The 27,262-nt window shown below is 33.4% G+C and overlaps 5 protein-coding genes and 1 pseudogene across 8 annotated transcripts; 3 read left to right on the top strand and 3 right to left on the bottom strand.

Moving 5' to 3' along the window:
• Window positions 1-1,650: 1,650 nt before the first annotated feature.
• On the top strand, window positions 1,651-6,565 carry LOC105801922 (uncharacterized). Of its 2 annotated transcripts, none has more exons than XM_052623996.1 (6): window positions 1,651-1,833; window positions 3,057-3,391; window positions 3,839-3,994; window positions 4,185-4,525; window positions 4,760-5,267; window positions 5,669-6,565. In XM_052623996.1, exons 2-6 carry the CDS (start codon window positions 3,154-3,156, stop codon window positions 6,175-6,177), a joined length of 1,752 nt encoding a protein of 583 aa, XP_052479956.1. In that variant the 5' UTR covers window positions 1,651-1,833; window positions 3,057-3,153; the 3' UTR covers window positions 6,178-6,565. The 2 variants fall into 2 exon arrangements, with proteins under 2 accessions (XP_052479956.1, XP_012488733.1); XM_012633279.2 differs by having other exon boundaries at window positions 1,651-1,837.
• A 405-nt stretch (window positions 6,566-6,970) lies between these two features.
• Window positions 6,971-7,821, bottom strand: LOC105801923 (protein LURP-one-related 17). The gene is made up of 2 exons (XM_012633280.2): window positions 7,540-7,821; window positions 6,971-7,445 (listed from the first exon to the last, which is right to left on the bottom strand). The coding sequence occupies exons 1-2, from the start codon at window positions 7,801-7,803 to the stop codon at window positions 7,059-7,061; spliced, it is 651 nt and encodes a 216-aa protein (XP_012488734.1). The 5' UTR covers window positions 7,804-7,821; the 3' UTR covers window positions 6,971-7,058.
• Window positions 7,822-9,942: 2,121 nt separating this feature from the next.
• On the top strand, window positions 9,943-12,215 carry LOC105801924 (reticulon-like protein B3; annotated as a pseudogene).
• A 1,186-nt stretch (window positions 12,216-13,401) lies between these two features.
• Window positions 13,402-16,519, bottom strand: LOC105801926 (uncharacterized). The gene is made up of 4 exons (XM_012633283.2): window positions 16,176-16,519; window positions 15,588-15,740; window positions 15,028-15,099; window positions 13,402-14,485 (listed from the first exon to the last, which is right to left on the bottom strand). The coding sequence occupies exons 1-4, from the start codon at window positions 16,320-16,322 to the stop codon at window positions 13,817-13,819; spliced, it is 1,041 nt and encodes a 346-aa protein (XP_012488737.1). The 5' UTR covers window positions 16,323-16,519; the 3' UTR covers window positions 13,402-13,816.
• A 1,009-nt stretch (window positions 16,520-17,528) lies between these two features.
• On the bottom strand, window positions 17,529-20,958 carry LOC105801925 (calcium-dependent protein kinase 1). Of its 2 annotated transcripts, XM_012633281.2 has the most exons (9): window positions 20,448-20,957; window positions 20,077-20,363; window positions 19,642-19,785; window positions 19,400-19,552; window positions 19,180-19,295; window positions 18,909-19,076; window positions 18,320-18,447; window positions 18,115-18,214; window positions 17,529-18,020 (listed from the first exon to the last, which is right to left on the bottom strand). In XM_012633281.2, exons 1-9 carry the CDS (start codon window positions 20,858-20,860, stop codon window positions 17,937-17,939), a joined length of 1,593 nt encoding a protein of 530 aa, XP_012488735.1. In that variant the 5' UTR covers window positions 20,861-20,957; the 3' UTR covers window positions 17,529-17,936. The 2 variants fall into 2 exon arrangements, 1 of the variants encoding a protein (XP_012488735.1); XR_001136087.2 differs by lacking the exon at window positions 17,529-18,020 and having other exon boundaries at window positions 18,320-18,398; window positions 20,448-20,958.
• A 2,605-nt stretch (window positions 20,959-23,563) lies between these two features.
• Window positions 23,564-26,716, top strand: LOC105801927 (BTB/POZ domain-containing protein POB1). 2 transcript variants are annotated; one of them, XM_012633284.2, is made up of 7 exons: window positions 23,564-23,640; window positions 23,737-24,010; window positions 24,099-24,242; window positions 24,585-24,706; window positions 24,790-24,853; window positions 25,098-25,377; window positions 25,758-26,716. In XM_012633284.2, the coding sequence occupies exons 2-7, from the start codon at window positions 23,746-23,748 to the stop codon at window positions 26,569-26,571; spliced, it is 1,689 nt and encodes a 562-aa protein (XP_012488738.1). In that variant the 5' UTR covers window positions 23,564-23,640; window positions 23,737-23,745; the 3' UTR covers window positions 26,572-26,716. The 2 variants fall into 2 exon arrangements, with proteins under 2 accessions (XP_012488738.1, XP_052479275.1); XM_052623315.1 differs by lacking the exons at window positions 23,564-23,640; window positions 24,585-24,706; window positions 24,790-24,853 and having other exon boundaries at window positions 23,647-24,010.
• The last annotated feature ends 546 nt before the right edge of the window (window positions 26,717-27,262 follow it).

Below are 27,262 nucleotides of genomic sequence, written 5' to 3'. Positions count from 1 at the left end.
AATTTAATTACTGCTCCTGTATTATGCATACAATTATAGATTTAGTCTATATTCTCCAATTGAATCATTTTAAATTCCTATACTTTTTGAATTTTGAAATTTCAATCTTGACACAAATGATATTTGTGAATCTATTAATTGAATTTTTAATGATTAATATGTGAAAATAACAAGCTGACATGTCATTACACAAATGACATTTGTTAATCCATTTATTATTTATAGTTAGTGGTTCAATTAGTTCGTGTTTACAATACTAGATATTGTAATGAAATTAAAATTATTTTTAAAATATATAGATAAGACACACATTATCCTTTTAAATATTACTTATAAAGTGTAAAAATTTCTTTAGCGGTATAAAGAATAATTAACCTAACTTCATATTTTTATAAGAATTGGCGGTTCCAATTACATCACCAGACTACGAACTAAATTCTAGTTGGTCATTAGAATTCAAATATTTTAATTAATTTCTTAAACTATAAATAATATTTTACCGTACCAATTTTCGGTTTGACGTAAAACATATTTATATTACATGAATTTGACTATAAATATATATATATTTATTGAATAAAAAATAGCATATCAATATAATTTAAAATGATTATTTTTTAATACATCACAATTACATATAAATCTTTGAGCACTTGCGAGTGCATATTAGAGGTGATTATGGGTCGGGTCGGGTTGGGTTCGGGCCCAGACAAAAATTTAGGCCCGTTTTCTAGGCCCAGCTCGAAATATGGGCATAAAAATTTATCCAAGTCCGGCCCGAAAGAAAATTGCTAAGCCTGAGCCCGGCCCATATTAAAATTTACAACACCAAAAAAGTATATATTTAATATATATTTGATTAAAAATAAAAAAATATAATTTTTACCCCAGGTCCGGCTAGTTTTTTAAACGGGCCTCATTTTTTTACCCAAACCCATATTTCGGGCCTATATTTTTACCCGAACCCTCTCATTTTTCGTGAGGGCCAGGTAGCCCAACCCATGATCATCTCTAGTGCATTTGAATGGACAAATTCTGCTTTTAGACCTTGTTATTTGCATAAGTTATTGACTTAGTACATATACTTTAATTTGATCAAATTTAGTCACTGTATTTTTTGAATTAATTTTAGTTATTATACTTTTTGAATCTTGAAATTTAGTCCTGACCAAATGGTAGCAGCTAAAATCTGTTTGGTTAAATTCTGCTATTAGTCCCATCTTAGTCGCTATATTTTTTGAATTTCAAAATTTCGATCTTAATACAATTAAATCTATTAACTAACTTTTTATTTGTTCGTATGAGTAATATATTTGCCACATCAGGTTTTGGAAATAACAAAACTTAGCTTAGTGCATTTAACAATTATTGTTTGATAAGGACTGAAATTTTAAAATTCAAAATGTACAAGGACTTAAAATGAACAAATTAAAGTACTGAGGTTGAGTCCGAAACTTTCATAAAATATAGGGACTAACAGCAAAATTTAACCTATTCTTTTGGTAATGTCGTAATCAACAATAAATTGGCTTTAAAAATTTCAACAAATTATATGAGATTCAGATTAATACGTGTTTTAAATTTAAATTTGTTTTTACTTTAATTTACTATTTTACCCATAATTTATATATACTTGAAAAATCCTAATCCCTAACCTAATTTCTCTCTCCCCCTCCATCTCCCACCCGCGCCTCCTTGCTCCTCTTTTTCTCAACCATAGCTGCTTTGTTGTCTTCCATTTCCACCGGCTTGTTCGCCGCCGGAGCCTCCTTATTTCTCTCCCGTGTTAGGTCACCGCCTCCGGCCAACGACTGTCGTGATACAACTCCTTTGGTAGGTAAGTCGGCAACGCAACTCTTTTCAGATTTGATAATAGGTGTGTGTATGTTGATTTACATGGTTTTGTTTGACTGACTGTTTTGTTTTGCTTTGTTTGATGTGTCTAAAGATGTTTTTGGTTTCTTAGTTGAGAAATGCTAAATTTTTGTAAAATTAGAATTGAAAACGCGCCGAAATTTAATTGATTTCTTTAGGTTACTAAGATATATGCAGTGTTTCTAAGGCATGAAACCTCATGTAATCGTTCTGGAAATTTGTTATAAATCAGTCAGTAAAGCAGGATCTATGATTTGATTCTTAGGGTTTCATAGTGGAAGTATTTTGGTTGTTATCTCGAACAATGTATTTCCAATGGCCATTTGAGTAGCAGCCTTAACTTCAAAACGCTTTAAATTTCACAACCTTTCTGTTATTTGTTTCGTTGTCAGTTTATTTATTACTTCATCCAAGCTAATAGAATCTTTTAAAGTTCAGATCAATAATTTTATTACAAAGAGAGAAACTTTGGTATAAATTTGTAAATGATTGCAACCATTAATGTTCCTTCTCAATGATTAAAATAAACTAAATTGCTCTTAATAAAGCAGAGAAAATGCACCCAAAAGGGGTTGACAACCAATTACATGAGCTTGTATCTACTAAGTTCTTTTCTTTTTTTCTAAAGGAGGAAAATATTATACTACTAATCTTGATGGGAGGAAAATAATATAAGCTTTCCTTGGAGGCAGCACAAAGTTGCCTTCTCTGAGCCTTGATCAGTTGAACTTGCCTGGTGGTCCTCCCATTCATGATCACTACCAGTCTCCTTATGATATCATATCAAACTCTCACACATACAAAAGATAACCCTAAATTAACCCTTCCTTTCCCCCCTCAAACTAACACTGGAAAACAGCACATTCTCATTCAGAGAAATGTCTTTGATTATGATGTTATTTTTTCCAAAAGGAAACTGTATGTTGTGATACACTAGTAGCTATTTATGTGGTGGGAAATGTGCTGCTAATTTTAGAATGTTGTTTTCTTGGTGTAATACTTTACGTAAGTTACTCTTGCATTACATTAATTGATTATGGTTATTGTATTTCGCTCATAGCGTTTACATGGTTGGAATCTTATCCCAACTTCTCTATTTACAAATTGTTGATCATTAGTGTGTAATGTTTTCTTCTTAAATTCTTCTTTGAAATCTATTCTAACAAGATCTGATTTTGTAGATGGGACTGGCATTTTTATTGCTTTGAAGTTGGCTTCATAGAGGAAGATTCCTTATGCTGAACTTTAAAGGCATGTAGTCAGCTGCCCAGATGTCAGATGGAAGAATTGTCTCAGCTGCATGACCACAGGGGCAACGGTTGCCCCTTACCAAATCCGGGTCACGATGATGTTAACACACCAAGAAAAGCTGGAAAAATGCTGAGTAATAGTAGTGGATATTCTAAGAAAGCACGTTTTAGTCAACTAGAAGACACTATCATTTCAACTGGAGTTGATGACATAAAGGACATAAATGATAAGCTAGGGTGTTATACTACAAAATCTAACTTTCCAGGTTGTACCTTTTCTTCCCCTGTTTGGAAATAGTAGATTAATTTAATCTAGATTTCAGTCAGTCTAGTTAATTGCCTTCTTAGAGCTTGTCTGCTTCTTTTTATGCTCTTGTTTCTTTTCATGTTTAGTTTCTGCATAAGTGGCTCCTGTTCTTGTAGTTGGAATTCTTGGAGTAAAATATTTGGTATAGTAACTAATTTTATTTAGCTTGAAATTACAGTGTTGGCAAGTATCCTTGTTTTAACCTATGCATGTGTGTATCATGCAATCATTTTGATTGCCCCCGGCATCCTGGGGAAAACAAGTCTTATGAGAATAATGTTTTAAAAGTACTGAAGACAATAATATTAGAGAGAGAAATTTAAAAGTAGAATCTGGATTGCCTGTGCAGTTTGCTGGAGATTATGCTGATTGTCTGTTTGCTCCTTTTTTGTAAAATACAATCCAGATAAAACACAAATGTCGAGACAAAAGAACAGCTTTAGTGGCAAGCGAGGTGACAGGAAAAATTTCAAAGTCCCTATGAAGCCGAAATTTGATTCTTTCTCCAAGAAGGCAGGTTTTGCGAGCTTTACTATGGCCTCCGGAGGAAACAACTTCCTTGGTATGTCATTTTTACCAAAAGGGTTTTGTTAACATGCATTTTTTTAAAAGAATTATGCTAGGTTTCATATGAGCGGTCACCAATTTGTGGGTGACTGGTTATGTGATATAATCTATGCATTTAGTTAAAATTAGCTACTGGTTGTATGTTTCTTTTTTTTGCATGATTCACCTTTCGGCATCAATTTCAGGATTATATGGTCTGAAGTCTGATGATATTCATGATGTCACCGAGCTTGTTGAGGATTTATCATTAAATGAACTCCTTGATGGCATATATGAGCATCCCATTTTAGGCATCGAGAAGGGTAGGAAAGCAACTAACACAACTGAAAATTTTGTACATTCTGTTAAAAAGGTGTTCTCCGTTCTTCCACTTCGAAGGGTTCAGTCCCAAAACGTTACAGATATGGACAGTTCTTCCCACAAGAAAATGCCCTTGTGTCCACTGAGCTCTGTTTCTATTCCAGCATGTAGTGCTAATGGTGATAAAGAAGACACCTATTCTGTAGACCCATCACCATGTGACAAGGTGCGTTTTGAGCTAAAATCTTATATGATTAGTCCTGATATCAATTATAAATGAAGTAAAAAAATTGACACCTGTTGATACTTGATTAAAAACACTGTGCATGCTCTGGAACACCCTGTTATTATACCTTGAAGTCTTAGGTCCATCTGGGAAGGGTGTTTTATTTTTGTTTTTAAATCTTTATAGGCGCTGACAAGTTATTAACTTTGTACTTTAATCTTGTTCCAAACCCAGGATTCATCCGGCAAGCCCGAAATGCCTTCCAGTCCTCCAGATTTTTTGTTGTGTCAACCGAAAGATATTCTGGAGCGCTTGGCATTGCCTCCACCAAAAGATCTGGACTCTCTACTTCTAGATGCGACCAAGCCTTCATCCACAAGGAATAATTCTGACGCTCGTCCAGGCAAGCAAATACTCCGCCGAGCTAGCTTGCCACCATTTCCTTGGTCACATACTATTAATGGGTGCAGAACCAATCCTGATGCGGTTAAGCTTTTATCAAATAAGAGCATGTGCCAAGGGCGATGGGTAAAAATACCAAATACTTCCAGTTCGCCTGGGACTGCAACTGGATGTTTTACCAACTTGGAGTCACTTGCCTATGATCCAAGCCTAATCCCTTCACTTCCAAAGTGCAGTAGTTTGGAAGGTGAAATAGCATCATCATCTTGTAATCTCCGTTTATGTGAACAGGGTGCATCACCTCTTACGACTTATTCCAAGGCTTTTAATCTTCCTCAAGGTACTTTCCCGAAGGGTAGCTTCTTGGTCTTTCCCTGTCTATAGATATACTGATTTTTCTAGAAGTCTTTTTGTATGGTTTTCCAAGGGTAACTTATTTTCTGGATCAAGTTACTTGTTTCACATGATTCTTCTTCGGAGTCCTGCCAGACCGAATCCGAGCATGTATATCCCTTCTTTTTAGCAATTTTTTTTCATTCTGGGATAAAGAACTGAGTTATAGAATCTTTCGAAGTGGAATCTGATCTACCTGTTCTGGTTCTGGTTATCTAGCCTTAGATTCTTAGAACCAAGTTACTTTAGGATGAAATATAGGTCATTTTGGTTAATTTAATGTATACAAATTTATTGCCATTTCGGTTGTTTGTCATTTCTTATTTATTGTTCTCTTTTTGTTGATAGTCGGGCACTGTCCAAGAATATTGGCTGCAGCTCGAACATTGTGTGACATTGCGACTAAACCCTTGAGGCAAAACCCGGATGGTATTACAAGGTGGCCGAAGAAGCCTTCACAAAAGGCCATGAAAGCTCGTAAGACAAAATCAATTGAGAAACCGGACGAGATATATGCAACACCCTCTTCTTTATTGGGATCTGAAAAACTGGTGAGATGTGACACGGACCAGTTAATCCTCTCGAAAAGGCCTAAGCTCTCTGTAGTTGAGAATAAGAAGGATCTCAACCACATAAACGGTGTTAGAAAAGGACCCATAGCTTGGTCTACTCCTAGATCAAGTAGATCATCGCCTGGCAAATCAGTAAGTGAAATACGGCATACCACTGCCAATGTAGTAAAGCCACCATGTACGAATCTTCCACCTACGGTTTTAGATAAGCCTTGCAACAGTCAACATAAGTTGCGGAAACTAATGTCCGTAGACTGGAAGAGGGGAAGAGATAGGCTTGATTAATGAAAAGTTGTTGTCTTTTTCTTTTTCTCGATGTCGAAGTTTGCATTCAACAACTATTGCAAAATTTATCGACCTCTGTACGAGGTTAAACCGGTGTTCCTGGTTTATTTGTATATATATCGCGATGTAGGTGGGAATGAAATAGTTGTGCTATGGCTGGAAAGGGAAAAACAAAATGTTACAATAGTAACATCCAAGTGATAGTTTGTAGAGATACTGCAAGGGAATTCTTTGCCTTGTATATTTTAGAGCAATTGTTGAGGCAATAGAAATTTCAGTTTCTCACACTTTAGCTTTTCATCTTCCAGTATGTGTTTGATGGGAGTATTGTTCCATTTTTTGAACTTCTATTTATTTGAAGGATCTTATCCACATTCATATTTACGTAGTTCAAGTTCATGTCCTTTACATTCTAATAATTATATTTCATACTTATATTTCAACTTTACAGTTACAAGTGTAGGTAAAAGTATCATAAAAGTTTTTATATTAAGAGTCAAATTATTTTTTATACGAAAAATGGTAAACTAGTTTCTATACTTTAAGTTGAAAAATAAAAAATTTTATTCATTTTAGTTAAGAATTGGTCTTTGTGTGTCTGAATGTGATATGTCATGTATCATTTGTTTAGTTATCTTATTAGTTACACTATTTTTAATAGTAAAACTAGATAAAATTTTAACTGATTGATTTATCCATTTTCTAGTGTAAGGGGTAAAATAGAATCTGATTCCAAGGAACTTTTATTGTAATTTTATCTAAAAATAAATATATATATATATATATATAAAAATTAGAGTAATAGCTAATAATTGGATATGCAACTTTGGGTCGAAAATATGAATTACTTGTGACGTAAACAAAAACAAAAACTGGAAAACCTAAGAAAACATTTGATCCAACAAAAGAACCAAAGCCATTGCCAAACCAGGATCAAATCCAGCCTCTACAATCAACATAAAAACCTCTACACCAAAAGAAACACCTCCAATTATTGCATCTTTTCTCTTAATCTCAGCCACCACTTTCTTTGCCTCATTCACCACTTTACACGATCTATGCGAATAGGATCCTTCGATCATATAAACGTACTTTTCGTCCGTTGACCGGCCCCGATATACGTATGCTAGTACATTAGGGTTGTTATGTAAGATGTTAATACATTTCTTTACGTAGAAAATCGGTTGCTCCTCTGATCGTTTTGTTGATATACAATGAGCACCTATTTCCCCACCATAGATAAACCAAGTATCCAAGAATCTAAGGTTCTGTTCATAAAAAAAAGATAAATTAATCCCCTTAAATTTCAATAAAAAAAAATAAAGAGTCGAAGAAACATGAAAGGTATGAAAATTATAGTACCTTGTTACGTCGCATTGTCAGTATGGATTTTCCAACCCCATCCATAAGAACAAGTTCTTTAGGGCGTTGTCCTATGTAAGTTTCGACTCGATAAACTACATTACCATCGGAATTAATCACGGTGAATCCGTTACAGCTCATTACAAGCGATTTTCTCCACACCGTTAGCGACATGCATAGATCACTTTGGGTCGTCGGTAACTCGGCCGACCAACGTCGTTCTTCATGTACCGATCTTGATGAAGATTTCATGAAAAAAGACATTCTTACATATATGTTGGAACAAACATGGTGACAGGAAAGTATATTTATAAGGTAGATAGTAGAGTATAAATAAGTGTATAAAATATTTGAAATTTGTTTTAATATTTTTGTGCAAATTGTGGAAAGAGACAAATTCTTTTACCTGTCAATGACTCTTTTTCCAGAGAAAAATCTTGATGGGAAATATTTGATTAATTTAATCACATGTTGTTTAAAAATTCACTGTTGTTAGTCATGGGAAATGTGAGATTCCGGAATTGATAGGGTATCATCGGCACTGGTGTTTGTCATGGTGCTTTCCCTTGACGTCAAATAAATAAAAACAAAATAGTATACGGCGAGTGTGGTGAGTTGGCATCTTGTTTTTCCAGCAATTCAGTCAGCCGTTTGGTCAAGGGTGTTTGGTCATTTGATTTTTTTATTTAGCATTAAAAGGCAACAATTATATAATTAAATTATAATTACTGTCGAGATTTTGGTCATCTCTGACTTTTTTGAAATAATGTCTAGAATTATTCATGATTCCTCCCTAACACATAAATAAGAAGATAATACTCGAACTCGCATATTCTGATATTAACAACAATATCCATACTAATTAAGCTAAAACTCAATCACCGTCATTCATTTATGTATAAATCCAAAAGGGTTTTATTATTATTACAATTTTACAGTATGAACTGAACTGTTTTACAATGGGCCAACCTAGACTTCTATTACCTCATCTTCTGTTCTTTTCTTCCATTAATTTTTAATTTTTGTGATGGTTTTTCCTAAAACCAGAATTGGAAGCCATTGTTTATGAAATTTAATAATTGGATAAGCAAAGGTACGAAAAATATTCCAATGTGAGCCAATTAAGACAACCCAGAATCTAAAAACCAAACAAAAAACTTTATTATTTTCTTCAAACAAACCAGATTTGTGTTTCTGGTACAGGATTTTGTGTAAACACACAACCATGTCTTTATCATAATATCGGAGAGATTTTATTCCATGGCTTATTTTAAATAAACTAGGACATGCATGAAAGTCGTGCAGGCTTCTTAAGTGTCAAAAGATTGGTTTTTTTTTTTAATTAAAATATGTATATTTTATATCTGTTTTACGGTTCATGAAAATTCATCTTTTCGGAGTTTGTAGTTGCTATTCTTAATAATATTGTCTCTAAAATTCAAACTTAAGTTCTATCCGTAAGAGTGCAATGTAACTTAATATTGCACCTAATATTTGTTGGTCTGGTATAAGGTTTATTTGATACCCGAGTTTGACAAAAAAAATTTAATATGATACTTGTATTATTTATTTGAAAAAGAGTTATACATATTGACACCCAAAGAAAACAATGTTTACTTTTTAGTGTCTCGATTCAAATTTTAGGATTGATTTGATAAAAGTTAATTGCTAATATTATTAGGGTTGGATTCTCATTATTTTGTTAATAGAATAAATTTGGTCCTAATTGTGAATTGATTTAATTTGTTAAATGCGACGGATGACCGTGATTTTTTTTTTTTGCTTTTAAGGTTGATTGATGAAAGTTAATTGTTAATATTATTAGTTAATTATGAATTTTATCAAATCAACCATAAAACTCAATTAAACACTAAAATATTTATACCATTAACGTCAAGTAACAACACGTATAACTTTTATCAAACACAACTATTATATTAAACCAAAAAGTAAAACAAGTACCGTATTAAAAAAATATCAAACTTGAATATCAAATTATTTACTAAACTTTTAAATAGTAATTTTAACAATTTTTCATATGCATTTGAATTAAAAATATTAGTTAATAGATATAATTTTATGTATTGTTAGTGAATTAAACGAGATACGTTTCATTCTTAAAACCTTATTTACGGAGTTTAAAAACTTCGGTAATAATATATCAACTAATTTTCCTACATAATCAAAAAGATTTTGGCTTAATAATAAAGTTAAAGACTCTGAACAAGAAATGACTTTAAAATTTAAATGGGTATAATACAAATCCAACGGCTTATGGAACTCCACGTGGTGCAATATTATTGGTTTATTAGTTTGTCAAAAATAAAACTGCCGTGAATCCTCGAACCTATAAAAACGTACGTCTCATTCGTTTATCTTTCCCGGTTTTTTTACAAGCCCACGGGCTATCAACGGTCCAGATCAAAATCTTCCTGTTATAAACGGTCCAGATTAAAACTATTTTATCACAAAATGGAGCTGAGCTGAGCTCGTTAGTAAAAAATAACAACACTCAAAATTATTTCTCCAGATTTTCGTTTTTCTTTTTTGAACTTTGGGGGGTTTTCAATCTTCAAACGTTTTTCACAATTAGTAGTAAGGGTTTTAGAACATTGGGGTTCAAAAGAAAATGGCGGAGCACGAGGAATCGTTGATGGAGAAGATAGCAGAGAAGATCCACGGCCATGATTCATCGTCTGATTCCGATGACGATAAGCCATCAAAAACGTCGGTCTAATACAAGGTGTTTCGTCTCTTTGGGAGAGAAAGACCCGTCCACCATGTTTTTGTTGGAGGCAAATGTATGTTGCAAAAACTTTTTTTTTTCATTTCTTAAATTTCTCTTTTTTTTTTTGAAATATTTTTTGTGGTCATTGAAGAGTTAGACCTGGCTAAGGTCGAGCTTGGATTTTTGCTTTGATTAATGCTACTTGTGCTTAATTTATGGTTTTTGATATTTTATTATCCGTTTTAGCATGAATATTTGAAGTTAGGGTTTAGGATTTCTGTGATTATTTTTTGGGTTTTTTGGGTAAATTATATTAGTAGTCGTGCAACTATTCGCAAATTTCTTTTTAGTCACCTAACTATTGTAGTTGCATAATGGTCACGGCATATATTCAATATTTTTGTCACCAGCTGACAATAGCAGCTTTTAAAAAATTTATATAATAGTAACTTTAACCCTCAATATTTATATATTGTGTCAATTTAGTCTTAATTCTAAAAGATCTAACCCTCTGTGTAATAATGTAATTTGTTTTTGGCAGTTTTATTTTTCTTTCTGACCATTTCATAGTTGGGTGACTAAAGAAGAAATAAAAATACTTATAGTAGGGTGATCATTTTGTAATTTTTTATAGTTGGATGACCTTAAAAGAAATCTACTAATAGCTGGGTGACTCCTGTTGGTACTGATTATTAATAACCTTTCTTAACGATACTAGTTTGATACTTAGGTGATCATTATCAGTAATTATTACCCTTTGCCTCTTTTTTTTTTCTTTAATTGTGCTATACATACTCATGTGATGAAATTGTGTGTATGTGTAATAGCGGCTGACCTTTTCCTATGGAGGAACAAAAAGGCATCAGCAGGAGCCCTCGGGAATTGCTGGAATACAACCTTCTCCCTCTAGTGGGTCACTTGTTGATGCTTACACTTGCATTACTTTTCTTGTGGTCAAATGTTACTACCTTCATCCACAAGTAAGCTACTAAGCCGCCGATTTTATCGTCTGATTTTGAGGTTATATTTGGATTCAGGTATCCTTTTTGTTTGTGCTATTGTTGAAATCGTTCTGAATAGGTCCCCAACACGTATCCCTGAAGTTCAAATACCTAAAGACCCTGTTTTAGAGTGTGCTCAAGCGCTTAGGTTCGAGATCAACTGTGACTTTTCTGTCTTGCAGGATATCGCATCAGGAAGAGATTTTAAGAAGTTCCTCGCTGTATGTTTTCTTAGTCATTTGCCTTTCTGGTCGAGCATAAAGCAATTCATTCATCTGAAGCTCGTAATTAAGATAGTGATATAATGGTTAGATACGCATTTGCCACTATCCTGAACTCTTGTTAGTTTACTCGTTAATTATATCCTAACGGCATTGTGAGTTTTTCAGGTGATTGCTAGCTTGTGGGTCTTGTCTGGTAGGAAGTTGGTGCAACTTCTTGACACTTTTCTATATAGGTATTGCCGTTGTCTTCACCCTCCTTTTACCTTATAAAGGTTTCGGGTTTCGGGTTTTTTTTTTTGCGAACAGTCTTCATACTACTTCACACGATTCTTGTGCTATACGAGAAATATGAGGACAAGGTTGATCCATTTGCTGAGAAAGCAATGCATGAGATTAAGAAGCAGTATGCAGTGTTTGATGCAAAATTTCTAAGATTCCGAGGAGACGGTTGAAAGGAAAGAAGGATCAGATTTACGGGCCGAGATGTTTGCTGTTGCTAGGTTTTGACATACATATGCGGTAGCTCTGTTTTATGAAGGTTATGTTTCATTTTAATATCAATTAGAACCCTTCATTTATACTTTTTAGTTTTATAGTCACCGGATGAATATGGGATCCTGTTTTAAATCTTGTTTTTTCTACAAATGATAGCCTTTTGTGATAATATTTTATCATTTTTCATGTTGATTAGTGCATTATACATTGGGTTCAAAATTCTCTCAATTTCCCTTGTGTTTGTGGATGATCATCATTTTCTTGAAAAATCATATCCAATACTTGAATATCATACATATATAGATATAAGCAACTTTGAAGGACTCTCTAAAATCTAAATATACCACAAAAAAAAAAAGTTAAATCACTTTTGATACTTGAACTTAACAATTACTCTAAAATTGGGAGCTTGATTTTTTTTTTTTTTTGGTTCAAGTTAGTTATTGATATTTTCTTGAAAATCTTATAGTTCAGGCATTAGTATGAAAACAATTGTCAAATTTATTGATAAACTTGGACCAAAAGAAAAGTTCAACCCACAATGTGGTAACAAATTCCTAATTCAGTTAAAGGACCAACTTGAATAAAAAGAAAAGTTTAAATCTCAATGTGAGAATTATTGGGAAGATTAGGCCCATTAAAAAAAAGTAAATTTGGAGTAACATTAACTTGTAATGTTGATAAAAGCAAATCCATAGGTTAAAATTACCTTGTAGAATGATACTAGTGCCAAGCAAATTGAATTCCACATTCTGTTTGATTCTTATTTTTATAATATAAAATTTTATTTCCAAGTTAGTAAAAAAGAATTATACCAATAATCCACAGTGTCAACTTACCAATCCTCTACTTTGACTGCCAATATTCCATCAATATCACGGCTGGTGTAAAAATATTTTACATACATTTAATATGCATAAATTATTTTCTCTATCATTTGCGAAGACCCTGCTGGCCTGATACTCTGCATTTTACTAGAATATATTTTCTCTATCATTTTTCAAGTACGGGCAAAATAAATAATCTGTGGGCGTCAAAATAAAATTATAAAACATCCAATATATCCCAAACATTGAGTTCTCAATTCCGTTTTCTATTGTTTTTAGCTATTGGCTATGAATTTCAAACACCCAGAAAAATATATATAGTATATATTTATGAAAATTTATTTGGTTTAATGAAAAACTCCAAAAGCAAGGTTAAAAATAATGAGATATGGTTGTAGGATATAATTTAAAAATTATATATCTATGAAAAATTTTGGTTCAATGAAAAAACTCCATAAGCAAATGAAACGATAACATATGATTGTAGGATAAAGTTAAAATAATAATAATAACTTTGTGAAATCGGAAAACTCCACTAGAAGAATATAGAATAATTACCGTATATATATATATATCACCATGAAGAATGAGAAAATTTTTCTTACCTAACAAATTAAAACATGCAGTTCTACAATTCCAAGATGGAAGATTTGCATTTGGCCAAAATGCAAGATATATAATCTTCATTCTCTTTGTTGCTTTTTTACTGTTTCCTGGTAAAATCAAAGACAAGACAGAATCAGTGAAGGCAAATTCTCTTAAGCTATGCTGGGATTTAACTGAATGTCCTATTATGCATGTTAGCACTCAGTTGATGAGACTTGTACAAGTTTTCTAGGCATTCAATTTGTGTAGCAGATACGAAGAAGTCGCTTGTCAATCATCGAGAAATCACTTAGAAAGCCTAGAAAGAAAGCATGCCCCAGAAAATTGACCTGGAACGTATTTTTGGTTCTGTAGGAATGAACCTATATTACAGCTGATATGAGAAAACAAAGCCAGTTATCTCATTAAATCCAAGAACACAAAGCCATTCCAGAGACTATGGAGGAGCATGGATGGTAACAGATTCCTTGACCGTGCGAAAACAACACCCATCACCATTCCTAAGAAAATAAGTGGCAACATTCTCCGAACATTAAAATGTGCCAGAGCAAAGGCGACTGAACTGACTAGTATTGCACACCAAACGGGCATGTATCTGGTCAATGAAGGGAGTAGGAAACCACGGAAAACTATTTCTTCCCATACAGGAGCACAAATCGAAACTACTATTGCATATAGTGCCATGGCTACTGGATCCCTTGCTAAAATTGACTGCTCAACACTTGAAAGGGTTACGGGTGTAGATGGCATAAGGGGTAATAAATTGAGGCTGAACTGTGATAATCGGTTGATGGCAGGAAACATGAGACATCCTAGCATAACATCGAAAAGCCACTTCCCTCTCAAACTAAATTTAAACCAATCTGATGGAAGGGGATAAAACTGAGACAAACAGCGGTGGAGTATCGCAATCCCAGCAAGACCTTCGGTTACATCAGTCACAAGGCTGAACAAGGCTTGTCCTCTGAATGTTAGAGATTCCTTGCTGAACCCCGACATGTGAGCAGCAAAAGGAATCATCCAAGACCCGATGAACCAGAAAGCAGCTACCCAGAGAAGCATAACCTATGTGAGCATAGAAAATATTATCATGCAACTAACTGACACGTTTGTAATTCATCCAAAGTTTGAATGAGATTGTCATACAAGAGGCCATTCCTCAGTTCAATCCATCATTATAGTTTGTAATCTTGAAATAATGAAATGCTAATAATATAGTGTCAGATTTGATTGATTTTAGCCTATTATGAAATATTCTTCCACAAATTCATTTTCAATACTAATCTCCTATACAAATAAATCATCGATTACTAGATGTAAAACAATAAGCAAAGATTTATCCCAGTTCAGCTATGATCTAACAGCAGGTATTAAACCTAAGGATCTCTTGATTTTCTCTTCTCTCCCAGATTCATTTAGGCTCAAAAGAATCCATTATGGGATGAAGCTCCCAGTTGGCAGCTTCGCCCCAGAGGATGTTCATTGATAGAGTTCATGGACCTTAAGCTCTTATATCTGAGTAATTAATTGATAGAGCATGCTTAACATCAACACAAGGTAAAAGCACAATCAAGATGCCAAATATTTCTACAGAGTAACAAGCCAACCTGCAGAATTGTCTTTGCTGTCCATGGTACAGTCCACCTGCTACCCACTGCACTCAATACAGCATCTGCAGCCTGCAAACCAACTAATTTCATCATGTTCCCAACAAAATTTAAAAAAGAGATCAGCAAACATGTTGACATACTAGACAATTCTGCACTACACTCAAATTTTATATCCCATAAAACTATAATATTATCTACAATAATATTTCATTTCGAGTTCCAAAAAAAAGAGAGACCAAAATGTAAAGGGTAAATGTCATGTTGCCGATTTAATTACTTGATACAAAAGAAGTAGGATCAACAGAATTATACATGTTAAGATCGATTGTCCACAAATGAGCAACATCTATTTTCTCCCGCAAATCCTATCCCAGACTAAACTCTAGCTAACAAATTGATTGTCCAGCCTATGAAGAGGCTGATTGCAATAGACTCAATGAGTAGCCAATAATAGATAGCAGACGTGCAGATTAAACTGAACATACCATCTATTCTGGCATGTAAATAAATAAAGATCGGCGGTCCACTAAACTGAACCGATTAAAAGAAAATATTACCTCCTGAAGAGTTGATTTCCAATCTCTTTTGCGAGCACTAGGCGTACTGAACTCAGGTTGTACTAATTCTTCGGGCAGGAAATGCTCAATATACTCGGATTTTGGGTTTTCTGGGGAGAACCCCTCATGCCTAAAGCATGAAATCTTCCATTTCTGCAAATTAAAAAATAGATAAATAAAACCAGAAATGCTTGTAAAGTAATAGTATATGAAGCATGATTGCGGAAATAAAAACCACAATAAACGAGATTCTCAATTGAACTCTAAACCTCAACTGATTAATAAAGCTGCCAACGTTCTACATCATGGCCTAAGTAGATCAATCAAGTTTCTTGATACATAATTTTTTCCCCTCATTTTCTCAGCAACCAAGAAGAACCTAACTAACTATAATTCATCTTCAGGGTCAAAAACTAACTATAATGCAATTCCAATTAAAGTTTCCTCCATTTTCTTGGTAACCAAACATAACCCATTTCAAGTTTTCAACTTCAGATTCTCAAAAACCAAAATTCTAACATAAAAATGAAATTAAAGTAACAGAAAACAAAATGCAAACAACAAAAAAGCTTATGCATATATACTTACGTTCTTTTTTAGCTTGGAGTTGGATTCAAAGATCCGGGAGCTTCGGGCTAAAGAAAAGGTACAACGTCGATTCGGAACCTGAAATTTGAAGACAGGAGCAAGGTTTGGGCGCTGAGAGAAAGAGTGAGAACAGTAGGAACTCAACATGAGGCCCTAATTTCAAGAACTCTAATAATTTGCATTAAAAAAGCATAACTTGACATGTAATTTGGGAATTGTAAATCAAAACCCTAATTTCTGAAATTCTTTTCGTTTCGAGTTGGGTAGTGCGATCTTTTTTTCTGGTGCAGAGAGGATTTTAGGGAGTGTCTGGAAACAAGGAATTAATTTTTCTTATTAATTATGATTTCCGGAATTTTCCCCAATTTTCTTTCTGAAAAATAATAAATTTTCTTTGTGGTCCCTTCCGTGTTTATTAATTGCATTTGGTCGGCATAATAATAAATTTAGTCCTTAATTTTTACATTTTTATCAAATTGGCCTCTTTAAGCTCTCAATCTTTTAAAAAGAATCATATTTGACTATCAACATTTCAAAAAGAGTCAAATTGCTGTTTTTAGCTGAAATACTGACTAAAACATTAATTTTTTAAACATGGTAGCTTGCATGGCAATCCTTATGCAATTTTTGTTATTTTTTTAAAAAAATTTATGAACTATTTATATATTTTTTTGATTTTTTATTTTTAAATATTTTATAATTTTAAATTATTTGTTAATGATATAACAAATGGTGTCGTGTCAGCATGAAGTAGGGGCGAAACCAGATTTCTTTTTGTGGGGGCGAAATTAAGTTGTATAATCTTATGAGAGCTAAAATGTAATTTCACAATTTAATAGCTTATATCTTTATAATTTTTAAAGGACTAAATCAAAATTTAATCATTTTGAGCGGGCCAAAGTGTAATTTTACCTTTTACTAAATTAAAATCTTGTAAAAATTAAAAGACCTATGAAAATTTCCATTTTTGGGGGGTCGGCCCCTTGCCAGCCACCATAGATTCGGCCTTGGCATGAAGTATATGTAAGTTGCCACGCAAGTTATCATCCCAACCTCGTTAAAAACTTAAAGTTTTAGCCAGTATTTCCGTTAAAAAAAAACAATAAAGTTAACGACCAAATATAACTAAAAAATAAGGATGAAATTAATAAAAAATACAAATATTAAAGATTAAATTTATCAGAACCAACAACCATTTTACCCTATAGAATAGTTTATTTGTTTTTCATGTTAATAATGATTTCGGGAAATTTCCCAATTTTCTTCTAAACAATAATGCATTTTCTTTGCGGTCCTTCCATGTTATTAATTACGTTTAATCCAAAATACGTTTGCCATGCAGTTTTAAAAAAATTAACAAATAATAAATTTATATTTTAGAATTTTAAATTAATATAAAGGATTTCTTAACAAAATTCCCTGAGCCAAATCCATATTTAAATATAAAAGATTTAATTTACATTCAACCCGGAATTGAAAATCATATTTTAACAATAGCACAATGTCCAAACAAGCAAAAACTAAAAATCATGAAACTCCCTCTATTAAGTTAAAAGTTCATATTAGTCAATACTCTTCCGCAGTTTGACGGCAAAACTTGGCCCATATATATGTCAAAGGGCAGAAATAGACCAACCACGAACATGATTTCCGAACACGAGCTCAGGGTCTCGGATCGGAAACCAAGATCAGGCAATGAAGGTGTGATTTTGGTCATAACAAAACCAAACTGGTCGAGACATGAATTTATGGCACTGCAGGTTAAGTGTGTAGCCGGTTTCCAACCAACTCCGGATTGCCTTTTCTCATCATGGCAACGAACTCATCGTAGTTAATTCTTCCATCCTGTACGAAGCAACACGGTACATCAAACATGAAGATGCCATTACAATGGTTCAATTGCAATAATTTCGTTTAAATGTATCCACCATTAGCAGACCTTATCAATGTCAACTTCAGCAAGGATCTCGTTTATTGTTTTTTCATCTCTCGTGTTATACTTTTGAAGGGCCTGTTTGAGCTCTTCCATTGTTATGTACCTAAATCGAGTCGAAACAAATATGATCAGATATCACAATGGGAACATATGATTCGGGAATGGAAGAAAATCGTTATATACAAAGAAAATGGTAAAGACTGATTACCCGCTGTTGTCCTTGTCGAAGTGTTGGAAGGCAGTGTATAAACGTTTTTCCTTTTCCATTCGATTCATGTGCATGGTAGCTGTTATAAACTCCACGTAATCAATCGTTCCATTTCCGTCAATGTCGGTCTAGAGCAGTATGAAATATATTTTGCTTAACAAGATTTACAATTACATTTGATATGTTTCATGTAACACATGCAAAACACGATATTCATCACCCTTTTCTTTCAGTTCATAAAAAAATTCTAAAATGAACTAAAATACATGTGAGCTGTTATCTTGGTTTTCGAGTATCTTTCAGGTCGGCAGGAGGGAGGGCTTGCATTTCTCCAACGTGTACCGTCCCTGTCTTGTCATCTGTTTAGCATTATATAATTTGATGGCAAGTTACATGTTGACCTCACTCTGCATTTCTCCTTGTAAAAGATATTGGTTTCTATTCCGTTCCTCGGTCCTAGAGGCTCATTAAGATACTTAATACTAATCCGTATGACCAAGGTTACGTCATTAGATTGGAATTTAAGTAAATTATTTAAAAGCGCAGTGTTTATCAGGAAGGATAAATATATAAAAGGATCGAGACATACCGCTTCCATTAGCAGCCTCACTTCAGACTCGGAAACATTAGTACCGAGTTTACAAAGGCCAGCTTTTAACTCATCGTAGGTGATTGTTCGACTGTTATCAGTGTCCATCAATTTGAACATCTCCTTCAAACCTACGATTTCTTCTTCCGATAGATTTTCCGCAATTACCTGGACAAAGAGAAAAAGGAAAACGGACGATGATGAGGACTATGTTGCCGCAATGCTTACATATTAATGGTTCATAAGGGTATATCAGACAAAAGCAATTCACCTTTAGAGCAACTTTTTTGAATTTGTTCATTGCCCTGAATTGCTTCATTCTAGTTAAAACAGCAACATCGAGAGGCTTATCAGATGCATCACCATCTTCCCGCATCCACAGATGATCTGCAGTTTATTTCTTTTTTAACAGAATTGCCTAGAAACTCGAAGAAAAACTTAATGCGAGACGAACAAGAATATAAAATATGATTTTTACACCCAAAACTTACTCAAGACTTCAGATGCTGAAAGCCGTTCCTTGGGATCTTGTCGTAGCATCTTCGACAAGAGATCTTTGGCACTGTCGGAAACAGAAGGCCATGGATCTGATAAGAAATTGATATTTCCCTGAAGAATAGACTTGAAGATACTCTTTTCAGTTTCTGCATATAATCAAAAGCAGGAATAAGAGACCTCTCACTCATCCACAACATAGCAATAGCTAATCTTCAATTAGGAACAATAGTACTACCTCCATAGAATGGTGGAGACCCACTAAGGAGAACGTAAAGAATCACCCCAGCACTCCAAATATCGGCTTCAGGTCCATATCGCCAGTGCAATACTTCCGGAGCCATATAAAAAGCAGTTCCAACAAAATCCTTAAAAACCTCTCCTGCATTAGTAGAGAATGTTACCTTACTCGATCGGATAAACTGCGATAACATATGAAGGTTCACAATTCATTTTAAGTAGTAGCATTTCGATATAATGTACCATGAAAAGCAAACCCAAATAGGGAATTTTAACAAGCTTCGACTCTTCATTTTTCTTCAACTACCATAGTCAGGCACTAGATACATATTCCGACATGGTTCAATGATATGTCCGTCCTAAGACACATATTGGGCAAATTAAACATACATTCACACCTGAGTTCGAGTAACATTGAATCACAAATACTCACCTGGCTTAAAAAATGTAGAGAGCCCAAAATCCGTAGCTTTCAATGGAGAATCCTCGTCTTTACTCAAGAACAAGAAATTTTCAGGCTTCAAGTCCCTGTGCATTACCCCCATTGAATGACAATTATGAACCACCGTCACGATTTGCCTACACAAATTAGCCGCTTCCTTTTCTGAATAATGACCTTTGGCTAAAATCCGATCAAGCAACTCCCCTCCAGCACACAGTTCCATAATCAGATTCACCGAGCGCCGATCCTCGCAAGCTGTTTCTAGCTCAACAATATTCCTATCAACAACAACATTAATTTAAAAACCTTTAAAATGATAAAAAAAATAAACAATAAGTTTTGCTTTGGGGGAGGGGGGGAACCTGTGGCCGGTGAGATGATACATGATCTGAACTTCACGGCGGACGTCTTCGATATCATCACGGGTGAGAAGCTTACGCCTGGAGATAGATTTACAAGCGAAATGCTGTTTTGTTTCCTTATGAGTTACCAAGTAGGTAACGCCAAACTGACCACGGCCGAGTTCACGGCCGACGACGTAAGTTGACCGGACGTCCTCCATGGGACGGCCGAACACACGACCGATGGGTGGAGTGTTGGGGGTGGCGAGGCGGTTTTTGGAGGCAATGGTTGAAGAATGGTAGTAATGGGTTTTGGGAGGCGGTGAATAGCCGGGAACAGGTTTAACGTTGTCGTCATTATGATGCGTACCGCCTGGGTCGGGTTCTGCTCGGAACCGGTTACTGACGATGGGAGGACGGTTACAGTTACCCATTCTAACCGTAAAACAAAAAAAAAAGTTGAAAAATGAGCGAGTTAAGGCGAGTCGGAAGGAAAAGCTACCTATTTGTCCTTGAGTTGTCTGAAACTGAAATTTTTGGCTAACCGGAAATGACTAAAATAGGGTTGATTGGGACTTCTATGGTACGTGCGCGTGCATGATTTCCTTTGGCGTGCAAAAGTTGGTTAAAATTCGATTTAGCCAATTTAATCCATGATATTATGCAATTTAGGTGGCTTGGTAAAGTTAGTTGGCTATGGTTTCGATTAAAATAATTTATTTATTTAATGGAGTGAAATTTTAATTATAATTTTTTAAAAGATTAAAATATCATTTTATATATCATTTTATAATTTAAAGTATAATTTTATAATTTTATTAATTTATAAATTTCAAATTTCTTTAAAATACTAAACTAACTTGTGCCATTAAAATCAGTAATAATAAATCTTAAAAATATATATGAAGTTTAGTTTAATGTGCAATTATATGCATGTACTTTGGTCTTGTTCAATTTTATACATGAAATTTTGATTTGATTAAATCCTCATAAATTATTAACACGATTATTGATATAACATCATTTTATGTTTATATATTACATACACATGTAATTATATTTATCTAATATAAAAATATATTGATGCATTTATTTCTTTAAATATGCATGATTGAATCAAAATTAAAGTTTCATGTGTATATTTAAATTACAATCAAAATTTAATGTATATAATTGCATCAAATTAAAATTCATATATCTAATTACACATTAAATCAAATTTCATATATAATTTTAAGATTTATCCCAAATTAGTAAAATAATAACTATCAATTTTATTTCTATAATACATAGAAAGTTCATTCTTTTAATTTAAAAATCAATATTCTTACCTAATTTTGAGATCCTTTTAATATTAAATTATATTTTTTATTAATTTTGAATTAAAATATTTAAAATAATATTTTAAAAGTTTTAATTTTAAAAGTAAGAGATATAATTCAAGTTGGTTTATTTATGTTTTTTTTATAAACTATTTATAATCCATTCAAACGTGTTTCAACATACTTAAACTCATATTCTCATACAATGACAATAATATAATGCAAATTGAATTAAGACTCAATCGACTATTTTTTTTAATTTGATGTTGACTCAATTTTTTATTAATATTATAGTTACTTGTACAAATAAAATGTCTAGTTTTATACTTGTACTAGATTATTCTTATTCAAAGCCTTAATCCATATCAATAGCTGGTTGGGAAAAGTAAAGTTTTTTTTTAAATCTGCTATTAGTCTTTGTACTTTATAAATGTTACGGATTTAGTCTTTATATTTTAATTTGGTCATTTTAGTCTCTATACTTTAAATTTTTACAATTTCAATCGTAATCAAACGATAATTGTTAAATTCATTAAGTTACACTATGGTATTTCCAAAATTTGATACGGCAAATATATTGTCACATGTGTAATGTCATGTCAATTTGTTAATTTTATATATTACACACTAAAAATCTAATTAATGAATTAACGGCTATCATTTGCATCAAGATAAAAATTTAAAAATCCAAAAGCATAGGGACTTAAAATGATTCAATTGGAGAATATAGACTAATTCTATAATTATACACTTAAACGAGATTGGTAATTGAATTAAACTAGAAGGATTTAACTTTTACTATTTGATTTAGGACTAAAATTTCAAATCTCAAATTTCAAATTTCAAAAAGCATAGGGACTAAAATTAACTAATTTGAAAAGCCCATATACTAAAATTAATTAAATTAAAGTACAGAAACTTAATTCATAATTTTCAAAAGTATAATGACCAATAACAGAATTTAACCTAAATGATTTATCACAGAAACAAATAATAATAATAACATAGTCGAAGTTTCTCCCTTACCAGATAATAGGTTACAGGTTTGAGCTTCTTTCGCTTGCGGGTCCACGTCAAAATCCAAGCGTAAAAGAAATTAAAATATTATAAAATAGTTACTGAATTATTCAAAAATTTTTATTTTTAAGTTATTAAGTTATTAAAATTATTATTGTACTGTATTTTTAACTTAGATACCATATAGTATGTTAGGTGAAATTCACGAGCTAGTTGTAATATTAGCCCTATTTTACATTAGTATGGATATTAGATAATTTCAATGTTTTGAAATCGATTAGTATTCAAATCGATCAAACTATCAATTCTTAATTGATTGAACTGTTGAAATTAAAATTTATTAAAAAGTAAAAGATAAAAGTTCAATGGATTCAATTATTATTATTTAGTTTGCTTCATCTGATTCATGCTAGTTCACAAGTAAATTGATTTTTTATCAATCATTATACCGCTATTCCTATCAACCATATTAGATAACTTCTAATCACATTGAAAAGAAGTTTACAGTCTTGAACTATATTTAATTTAAATATATATATATGTTATCATCTTAAACTTGAGTTAAGGTGAAAAACATTTTAATTTTTATTTTAAATTTAATAGTATAACATTTTGAAATAAAAAATAGGATTTAACAAAAAATAGTACCTGAATTTTGAAACTCGAAAAATAAAGGATTAAATTTCTAAAATAAAAGTATAATAGACTAAATTTTAAATTTACAAAAAATATAGATGCTATAATCTTTGTAAACATATAAATAAACTTTTTTATTTTGAAATTTAAATTTTAGTCCCATTTTTTTTACATATATAAGAGACGAACAAAACAACTCTAAACTCGGAAACTAACCAGCGAATGTTTCAAGTCCTAAAGTATTTTGGAATTTTTAATTCATTTTTCCAACTAACTCCCAATTTTTTCAAACTTTGCTTATACGTATACTTACTTATAATCTGTTTTTAATTTAGGGTTTGGGCATGAGAGTGCTTAAAGTTCCTGATCTTTTCGATCTATCAACGATTATGGTCTCCGACTTTTCACCCGGCGGAGCTTTCGGTTCAGATACCACTGAACCGGACTTCGGTTTTGCTTTTAACGACAGTAACTTTTCCGATCGGGTATTGAGGATTGAGATCATGCCGGATTCGCCGGAGACGAAATCCGACGGTGACTGTTGTTCTTCCATCGCTGACTGGGCACGTAATAGGAAGAGACGAAGGGAAGATTTCAAGAAAGAAATTGGTTCGTTCTTCTTTCTGTTATTGACATTATTTTATATAATTTTGCTTGTGTTTCTTTTAGGTTTTGACGGTTTCTGGTGTTCTTGTAGATGTCGTGCAACGTCAGGAGCAAGTCTTGAATTGTAACGTGCCGGACACTGTGGATGGGTTAACATATGAAAATCGAGATGATGATGCTGTGGCAATGATTGAAGGCTCGCCTTCTGATGTTGGATTGAACTGCAATCAAATTGGTAACTAGTAAATTTCATGAAGGCATTGTTTTTAGTTGATCTTTTTATTGTAACAACTCAAACTACTGCGGTTTCTTCATTTTTGTGTGTGTGTCTGTGTGTGTTTGGTTGTTTGTGGCTGCTTATTCATAAATTGCTAAAAGTAAAAAACAAGAAAGTATCACACTAAGTCGAATTTTGACTGGAAATGAGCAAATGGGTCGCAATCAACCATGGATTCTGTTATTCAAGAACGTTAATTTTGAACTTTTCGTTAGCTTTTTTGTATTTGAGAGCAAAATATTAGTTACCATCTGATTGCAACGAATAAACCTTCTTGATACAGGTTTGGTATTTTTGTAGGGAATGATACGGCTTATGACAATTATTCATCTTTGAATAAGGATCATTTGACAGTTCTAAGAGTTAATATCATTCATATAAGTTCTCCAATTTTAGCAGCTAAAAGTCCATTCTTTTATAAGGTAAGGGATTGTGGTTGGTTTCTGCCTTTATCATTGGTTGGCTTATTCGTGATAGACATACTTGTCTGTGCCTCTTGTTGTAGTTGTTTTCAAATGGAATGACAGAGTCAGAGCAGCAATATGTAACCCTCCCGGTACATGCTTCTGGTAAATGTTAAGAATATTAAATATTCCCATTACAAATTCCTGTTTCTGTTTGCCCCTTATGATATGAACCCAATGAACAAAGACTGCTTTCATGTGGGAATCAGCTATGTATTTATGAGTTGATTCATGCATTTAATTGTGATCTAAAAGATCATTATATTCTTTATTAGGTCATATTACTTATTGACTAGGTAAACCATAAATATGACCTAGTACTGTTTGTTTTCTTCTTTTTTCCAAGCAGAAGAAGCAGCTCTCCTGGACCTCCTTAATTTTATGTATAGCAACACCCTATCAACTACCACTCCTACTGCCTTGCTAGATGTGTTGATGGTGGCTGACAAATTCGAGGTTGCATCATGCATGAGATATTGTAGTCGATTGTTACGAAACCTTCCTATGACCTGTGAGTCTGCCTTACTGTATTTGGATCTTCCTTCTACTGTTTTAATGGCAGATGCTGTTCAGCCACTGGCAGATGCAGCAAAGCAATTTCTTGCTGCAAAATACAAGGATGTAACCAAGTGAGTGCTGTCATTATCTACAATATTAAATGCTTATTTATATTTTTGAGTAATTTCTATCTGTAACAAGGTTGGTTTCTTTTGTTAATTGTTACCATATGTATTTCAATATGTTTGGCATCCTTTTGTTGATATTTTTTGGTTTTATTTCGAAGTTTTTCCCTTCAAAATTATGGTCATTCTTCTTTAGAAAACTACGAGGGCAATAATTGCAATCTTGTATAACATGGGTACATTAGTGTAAAATTAAGTAGCTTGGATGTTGGTGGTCTGAAGTGGCAAAGTTAGTGAAGTTGCTGTCAACATTTCATTAACTATTTTTTGGGGGTCCAATTTGTAGATCTTTTAATAAACTAGTTAATACTGTGTTTCTTTTTCAGGTTCCAGGATGAGGTTCTCAACTTGCCTCTTGCTGGTATAGAGGCAGTTTTTTCCAGTGATGATCTCCAGGTAGCTTCAGAGGATGCTGTTTATGACTTTTTGCTGAAATGGGCTCGGACTCATTACCCAAAACTGGAGGAAAGGCGTAGAGTTTTCGCTACACGCCTTGGCCGACTAATCCGTTTTCCGCATATGACTTGCAGAAAGCTTAAAAAAGTTTTAACCTGCAATGACTTTGATGCAGAAATTGCACCCAAGGTTGTGCTCGAAGCCCTCTTTTTCAAGGCTGAGACACCACACAAACAGCGTGCTCTTGCATCAGAGGAGGCGAATGCCCCTTATCGCCACTTTCTTGAACGGGCTTACAAGTACCGCCCTGTCAAGGTTGTAGAGTTTGAAAAGCCAAGACAACAGTGCGTTGTGTACCTGGACCTGAAGCGCGAGGAATGCGCGCATCTGTTTCCAGGTGGTAAAGTTTATTCACAAGCATTCCATCTCGGTGGACAAGGGTTTTTCTTCTCCGCACATTGCCATATGGACCAGCAAAGCTCATTCCACTGCTTTGGGCTATTTTTGGGAATGCAAGAGAAGGGACCCGTCACTTTTGCCGTGGACTATGAGTTTGCAGCGAGGTCAAAACCAACCGAGGATTACATAAGTAAGTATAAAGGTAACTACACATTCACAGGTGGAAAGGCCGTTGGCTATCGTAACCTGTTTGGTATACCATGGACGACATTCATGGCCGATGATAGTAATTACTTTATAAATGGTGTCCTCCATCTCAGGGCTGAACTAACTGTTAGACAATGAGATTGAGCTAGGTTTATATAGTATTATATACAGTCCATTAGATTACTATATCAGTTACTGATACGCACCATGTGTAAATACATTTGGAATCATAGAATTTTGAATAATTCTATTCAATGCATATTGTCATTATGATTTTCGAAAATTGTGATGATGTAAGGGAAAAGGGAAACACAATAACAGTATTGTACTCAACAATCGAGATGACTAGGTAAAAATATATATATTTCCTGCCATTGAAATGGGCATTTTTGTACATTCAACTTCAAATTTGTTCCTTTTCAGGCAGTTAGACATCAACAAAAGTTGGAATAGGGCTCCACAATTGATACTAAAATTTCAGACAATCTTTTACTTTCATTGGATGCTTTGTACATTTGGTCTTCGTTTCATTTGCATGGTAATCACTAGATTAATGACACCCTAAACCATGTTTAGTATGTATTAATCAAAGCTCTCAGTCTAATGGTTTTCCATTAAACTGATATAGCTTGTTTTGTAGTAACTTAAATTGATTGAAAATGAGGTTTTATGTATGAGAATGAAAATCCCATTTAATAAGAAACTTAAGATGTCAGAATTCGAAATTTTAATGAGAACGGTCCGGAGTTAAGCAAAAGTGTGTAATCTTCGATCTGGGACCTGAAAGGTTTAATAAGTGAAGGGGCTTAAAAGAAATTTTGGCCAATAT

The sequence above is a fragment of the Gossypium raimondii genome, chromosome 11 (genome assembly GCF_025698545.1).
Source record: "Gossypium raimondii isolate GPD5lz chromosome 11, ASM2569854v1, whole genome shotgun sequence".
NCBI classification, from domain to species: domain Eukaryota; kingdom Viridiplantae; phylum Streptophyta; class Magnoliopsida; order Malvales; family Malvaceae; genus Gossypium; species Gossypium raimondii.
This window is presented reverse-complemented; position numbering and strand designations above follow the sequence as displayed.